General features: G+C 48.2%; 1 protein-coding gene across 1 annotated transcript; it reads right to left on the reverse strand.

Moving 5' to 3' along the window:
- Positions 1-2186: 2186 nt before the first annotated feature.
- Procr (protein C receptor) lies at positions 2187-6486 on the reverse strand. Its single transcript, XM_028775306.1, has 4 exons — positions 6258-6486; positions 4162-4419; positions 3124-3405; positions 2187-2908 (listed from the first exon to the last, which is right to left on the reverse strand). The coding sequence occupies exons 1-4, from the start codon at positions 6319-6321 to the stop codon at positions 2793-2795; spliced, it is 720 nt and encodes a 239-aa protein (XP_028631139.1). The 5' UTR covers positions 6322-6486; the 3' UTR covers positions 2187-2792.
- Positions 6487-7128: the final 642 nt, after the last annotated feature.

Below are 7128 nucleotides of genomic sequence, written 5' to 3' on the forward strand. Positions count from 1 at the left end.
AGAGGGCATCGGATCCCATTACAGATGGTTGTGACTCACCATCTCTCCAGGCCCAGTTATTCTTCTTTTTAATGATTTCTTTTAAGTCTTTAAGAAAAAGATCTATTTATTTTATTTTATCTATGTAAGTACACTGTTGCTCTCTTCAGACACACCAGAAGAGGACGTTGGATCCCATCACAGATGGTTGTGAGCCACCGAAGAAATGACACGGACTTTTCAGGTCTTTGCTTTTCCTTTTACAGCTGTGCGTAAGATCAATTAGAACAGAGAAAAAAATATAGACAAGGGAGACTCTAGGAGGAAGTTTTTGCCATGACCTGATTAAAAGTGACTGTGGTCATTTCTCAATTTGGGAAGAGTGGGGGTGGAGGAGCAGGCACACACATGGGGGGAGGGGCACGTGTACATGCGTGTTGAGTTTTGAGTTTTCTGGAAGCAGATGCTGAGAAAGTGTTTGGAGATGCAGGATGTTTACTGGAGGAGGAAGGCGGGATGAAGTTAAGAAAAAAGTCAAATTGCGTTGTAGATCCCACATGGGCCTAGACAGCCTGGCAGGGAGTTCTGAAGTAATTGGGCACAGCTGAATGTTTATGCCTCTGCCTTGCCCAGTCACAGGAGAGGGCAGTCACAGGACAGGCACACCCCTGTGCTGATTGTTCTCTGCAGCTAAGGTGGTCACTTGGGAACTGAAGTAAGTAACTTGGGCCCCCCTGCTGGACTCCCTGAATGGCAAGCCCCTCTGGAGGTTGAACTAAGTGGTACACCTCTGTGCTTCCCACAGAGGAAGAGGAAGGGCAGGAAGGAGAGAACGGATATTATAGCTTTTGTATTTTATAAATGGGAATAAAGGAAAGGAAGTAACTACAGCTTACCACTGAGGTCGCTCCACTGATACTATGTGGATGTATTCCTTTTACCTATGAACAGTTACTAAATCACAGAACAAGAAGAAAAAAGATAATTTCTCATATATTGATTCTGAATAACCTCAAGATATTAAGATGTTCAAGAGGAACTGGGTACAGTAGGCATTCTTGTAATCCACAGCTTGGGGGTGCTGAGGAAGAAGGATCAAAGGTTCAAGGCCAGCCTGGCCTACGTAGTAAGACTCTGTCTAAAACAAAACATAAAAGGAGCCAGTGCTGGGTGGAGAATGCTGTTCAGTGCCAGGAGCCTGCCTAGCCTTTGTGAAAGCCTTGGAGTTGGCTCCCTGGGAAAAATCAGTGCTGATGTGGGGTTTGGGACAATAGCCTCAGCTATATTCCTGAACCATACATTTACTATCCTGCTAGTATTGGCTTACCTAATCCCCATAGGGTCAGCTCCAGGTAGGTATCTTTGTTCACCCTTTTTGTATATCTTATTATTCCTTTTGTGAATGAAGGAAGTAAAAATCTGGAGACATTAAATACCTGGCTGCAAGATTTAAAACTGAAGTCTGATTTTTAAAATGTTCTTAAACTTAGAGTGGTGGTACATGCCTTTAGTCTTAGCACTCAAGAGGCAGAGGCAGGTGGATTTCTGAGTTCGAGGCCAGCCTGGTCTACAGAGCAAGTTCTAGGACAGCTAGGGCTACACAGAGAAACTCTGCCTGGAATGCTCCTCTCCCCACAAAAAAGTTCTTAAAAATTAAAAAACATTTAGTGTGTGTGTTTCTGTGTGTGTTGCCAGTGCCCCAGGAGGCCAGAAGAGGGCGCCAGATCCCTGGGCACTGAAGTTACAGGCAGTTGTAAGCCTCTGAGTGGTAGGTGCTCGAAACCCATCTCTGGTCTTTTTTAAGAACAGCAAGCTTTCTTAACTGCCAGGTCATCTCTCCAGCCCTGAATACATGCTCTTAAATATTAAATTGTATTGTTTTCCACACAGAAAACACCAGAAATAGATATTTAAAGCCCTGCATGTCAGAGCATGGCCATAAAGGGGCCGGGGATGGGGAGGAGGCACTTAAGGAAGGCAGCATCTCCAAGGTGAGTGGAGAAAAGGGTCGGGAATGTTCCAGAGCAGTTTGTATGAATCACAGTGTTTCAGAAGGAAGTGTAAAGAGAGTTTCCAGCTCACAAGGTCAAACGAAGCACACGTTACAGCTAGCAGTGCCAGCTTACTGGTGATCTGTGAATATGTCATAGAGAGACCCCTGCTGCTGGTTGCCAAGTGATTAACAGATGAGGAAACAGAACAAAGGATATGGCTATATTTTTTTCAGAAGTTTTAATAAAATAGAAGACATAAGTATACCTTTTACATAAATAAGAAATTTAATATTTAATTATTAATTCACTACTCCCATATTGTTTAATCTTACAACTGTGACATTTTTGTGGTTCTTTCTGCCCTATCATACCAGTGTCCCTTCCCAAGTTGGACATACCTGGACACATTAAATATGTTTTATTTTGGTTACAGACAACTCTTTTTATTTAGTTAGATGTTTTGAACGCCTTCAGTAAATCTGCCTTTTCTGGGAGGTCACCGATGGCCCAGCCTCCCCCCCCAAGTCTATCATCTGATTTCCACAATAAGCACCCACTTCTCAGAGCAGCTACACAAAGCATGCATGGTCTCAAGTTCTTTACAAACCAGTTACTTTGTCCCACCCTCCCTCATCCCTTCTCACCCTCCTCACATCCCTTCCTCTCACACTTAGGCAGATGCTGTTTTGAGCTGTTGCTCAAAACCTCTTGAGATACGGTGGCCCCGCTGGGGGAGTCTGTTTGGCTTCATATGAGCTGCAATCTTCCCTTACCAGCCCCCACCAGTTCAACCCTTTCTCCGAGGGGCCTGGAGAATAATTAGCAACGCCGTCCACCTGTGCACAGGAAAATGCCCACGGCCACTCCAGCAATTATGAAGCAGCCCATCAGGATACCCAGGACCAGTGAGGTGTACGAGCGGCCCGTTTGGCTCCCTGCAGAACAGGCAGAGAGTGAGTTTAAGAGCATACTCCCAAGGAGTCTAAAGTTTGGTATCTATACTTTCAAAGGAAGTCACCCAGTGACCCTCCCCTGAGTCTCCAGCCCCCTCCTTTTGTTGCTCAAGGGATCCCTCATGTCCCTTCATTTGCTTGGAAGTCACTCCCCCCGAGACACACACACACACAGGTAGGGCTAGAATCCCCCACACCTTTCGTGTTTTCCGTGGTGATATGTTTCTCCAGGTACTGCACACAGGTGTCCTGCAGAAATTCCTGCAGCTCGAACCGAGTCCGGTTGTAGGCATTGAGCTGCTTCAGGGTGAAGTTGACCACTTTGGAGGGCTCCTGGGAGCCTGTCACCCATATGGCAGTCTTTGGCTGGAAACTTACAAAGGCGCTTCCATTCACAGTCACATCGAAGAAGAGATGTGGTTCAGAGCCCTCCTCCTGCGGCAGCTCGCAGCCCAGGGAGCAGCTAACTGTGAGAGGAACTGTGGAGAGGGGAAGGGTCAGCTCTGTGCTTGCTTGAGAAGGGGCCAGGTGTTGGGGGATGTTCACCAGGGGCAAAGGGAACGTTGAGGGGAGAAGGAAGGGATGCCTGAGGACAGAGAAGAGGGTCTGGGTTAGATTGTTGGAACCTCTGTAAAGAGGAGCCATGACAAACACCTGGGACTGTGGAAGAAAGGAGCAGAAGAGGCTTCAGAAAGGCAGTGGTCGTTTCCTGGACAAGAGATCAGGTTGTTGAGAGGAACTGGGGTTGTGAGGGAGCTATGGATAGACCCATCAACATCTAGGAAAAGAGCTGGTCGAAGGCCGAGGGCAAAGTGCTTCAGGCTCTATGAAGGGAAGGATAAGGCCCTGTGAGGGAGAGGAGTTGGCAAAATCTTCAGTGAAGATTCAGTGGGGGTCAGAGAAAATGAGGGACACAGTCCCCAAGCAGGTCTGCTCCAAGAGTTCACACCAGCCCCAAGAAGTATCCTATCTATCTATCTATCTATCTATCTATCTATCTATCTATCTATCTATCATCTACCAGGTAGAGGTTTCTTACAGTTAGGAAATCGCTTTTTTCCCACACAGAACAATCTCCAAGGGTCAGAGCCCCAAAGACCATACCTACCCCAGCCCCTCATGAAAATACTGCTGTCTAAAACCTTAGCCTTAGTGCCTAAACTGGGTCACAAGCCTCTTCAGGCCCTCTCATCCTCCCTGGATCTCACCAGCCCCGACCAGGTGCCCCAACTCACAGAACACGCTGTCCTTGCGCTCTCGATACACCAACTGGACCAGACTTTCGAACTGGGACAGGTAGAGCTGCAGGCCATTCTCTGTGCGAGACCAGCTCTCCGGATCCTGCCAGGGCTGCAGCTGAAGAATGGTGATGTTTTTGCTCGGGCCTTCCAGCGTGTGTGTCAGGAATTTTCCCAAAGAGGCGTTGCCCTGATGTCTCACATGATAGGGGTCTCGGAAGTAGGAGATCTGGAGCATGTGCAGGCTTTGGGAGCCTGAGGGCAGAGTCAGCGCGTCAGGACCTCCAGCGAGGGAAGGGGTAGACAGCCAGAGATAATAACCCCTTACCCAGAGGCCTGCCACCCACTTTCACAATCCCATAAAGTCGCAATCCCATAAAACGCTCGCCCACCTGCCCCTCCATTTGATGCTCACAATAACCCCTCCAGGAGAGGATGGGGGTTATTATCTTTGCTTTAGAGATGAGGAAACTGAGGTCTGCAATCGGAAAAGGCATCCCTCAATGCTTTCCCCTCCTTCACAGGGCCAGCCTGTCAAACTCTGGCCTCTGATAAGATCCCAACTCCAGTCCCTGGGCCACTGTCATCCCATGGGGGACAACATTTCTCAATTTCGTCCTTTTGCTTTGTTTTTCCAGACAGGACTTCTTGGTGTAGCCCCAGCTATCCTGGGGCTGATTTTGTAGACTAGGATGGCCTCCAACTCAGGGATGTGCTTATTGATGCTGAAATTAAAATTGTACACCACCACACTGGGCTTAGTTTCATCCTTTCTTAGTGGACCTCCATCTGATCCAAAAACCCTTAAAGCCCTCCTGGGATGTGCCCTACCCCTCCCAAATAATAATAGCTAATGCCCATGAAGTGCTTGTTACGCCTTAGGCACTGTTTTATACACATTATTAACTTATGCATGCCTTCCTCCTAATGCTTTAACATGGTAGCTACTATTATTAACCCCCTTGTGTATGGGAATCTGAGGCCAAGATGGTAAAGTAAACCAAGAAGCCAACCTGCCAATCTGAAGTCATTGCCTTCCCAGAGGACATCTGTCCACAGGACAGATTTCAGAGTCTGGCCTCAGTCTGAGATCCACAGCAAGTGACCTAGCCCCAGCTGCACATTCTGGCGAATCTTTCGTGTTCAGTTTTATCAAATGGCTTGGAGTTCCTCATGGTGATTTTTGGCCACCCATGTGAAGAGCCTGTCCAGGTTGTTCTGCTGCTTTTGCTCTGCCTGGCAAATCTCTATCAAAACTGGGTTTGGTTATCTGCCTTCAATACCCAGGAAAGGGCCTAGGCAGTGCTGGCGTTAACAACTAGCCCCTCCCTCCTCACCCCCACCAACACACACACACACACACACACACACACTCACCCTCTTGCGTTTGAGAAGTTGCTTTCTGTGTTTGCAAGTGTGGATATGCTGGTGTGAGTAACCTTAGCAACCACCCTTAATGGTTCTGTGACCAAAGTTTTCCTCTGTAAGATCAGTATGATAATATTGCTCACCACAGCAGATAAACAAATCAATGTGTAGATAAAATACAGTAGACACTCTAAATACTGCCCCTCTGAGAGAGAGAGAGGCAGAGGCTATAGGAAGAGTGTGTGTGTGTGGGGGGGAAGCTGAGCATCGACAGTGTCTGGTGGTAATTCCCTTTTTCTGTTTAAGAGCTTCCAGCAGTCTGATCTTCTAGCCCTGGCTCTTCTGCCCCCATCTCCCACCTCACCAGCTACAACCCCTGTTTTTCTCCTCTCCATCTCAACCCCCAAACTTGTCTCAGCTTTCCTAGCGTCTCCCCATTCTGTCCACCTCATATCTCTTCCTATCTTACCTAGACTGACAGTGCTCTCTTTCCCTGCCTTTTCGCCTCCTTTCCACAGGTCCCTTCCACCAACCTCCCCCAAGCTTTCTCCGGAGAGTTAACCGGACTTCCTCACCCTGTCTTTGAAACACGAGCCAAAGCCCAGGACCCAGTAGCAGCAGACATCCATGCTGTGTGAGCTTAGCTGTCCCATAATCGTGTCAAAGTTCCCAAATACACCAAGTCCCCAGAAAACCCCTAGGTAGGAGCTGTGACTCTAACTCACCATCGGAGTTACAAAAGGCACGGCCAGGGAGCAGCAGCAGCAGTGGTAGAAACTTCGTCAACATCCTGGAGCTGAAGTTCTGGGTCCCACCTGGGCTCCTCAGGCTGCTGGTTAGGAAAGAGAAGGGAGGCTGTCCGGGATGGGCCGGAGCAGAGTGGAGGATGGAACGAGACCAGGGAATGTGTGGAGGGAGAGGGAGTCAGGCTTTTAAAGTGTTACTGCGATCTGTCTCATTTCCTACTAGGGGGCCGGCTCGCCTCGGCCCCTCCCAGCCGCGGGCCCTCCTGCCTGGACCTGCCTGTTTCTCCTCCCGCTGCTTGCTTCCGAGGCTTGAGGAGGAGCGGAAAAGGGGGAGAAGGGCTTAGTGAGAAGTCCGGCCTGTCGCCGCTGAGTCAGGGGGTGGGGCGTCTGCTTTCGATGTTGCGGACTCCGAGAATGTAGATATGACGGGGAAACTGAGGTCCAAAGAGATGTAGGGGTTTGCCCAAAGTTTGTACGACGCGATGACGGCAGATCCAGGATTGGAATTTAACTTTCCAGGATAGCTGCCTATATTGTATCAGAAGTTTAAGTACACAGGAATTACACAATTGGAGGAGAGGGGCTCTCAGAAATAGTCACAGAAACGAGTGAGTAAAAAGAAGCTCATTGTGGCAGAGATTCAGGAACGATCTAGATAAATCTCAGCGTCGAACAGGTCATAGTCATTTAGTGGCAATGACATCACAAATTAGTATGTGTTTAAAAAATGAAGTAGGACAGAATAAGAAATTTGGCGTATCATCCTTAGGAAGCAATGTTTCCTGAAATGTGTATTCACTTACATAAGGGCATTCTGTCTGTGCATTTTCTTCTTCCTCTTCTTCTTCTT

Source organism: Grammomys surdaster, unplaced genomic scaffold (assembly GCF_004785775.1).
Source record: "Grammomys surdaster isolate TR1022 unplaced genomic scaffold, NIH_TR_1.0 254, whole genome shotgun sequence".
Taxonomy (NCBI): Eukaryota; Metazoa; Chordata; class Mammalia; order Rodentia; family Muridae; genus Grammomys; species Grammomys surdaster.

Excerpts from the sequence above, each read along its gene's own strand:
- Procr (XM_028775306.1), bottom strand. The coding sequence starts at position 6,321 with ATGTTGACGAAGTTTCTACCACTGCTGCTGCTGCTCCCTGGCCGTGCC. Across the intron at positions 3,406-4,161 it reads GCGCAAGGACAGCGTGTTCT|TTCCTCTCACAGTTAGCTGC; the intron begins GTGAGTTGGGGC and ends CCCTCTCCACAG. Across the intron at positions 2,909-3,123 it reads CACCACGGAAAACACGAAAG|GGAGCCAAACGGGCCGCTCG; the intron begins GTGTGGGGGATT and ends CCTGTTCTGCAG.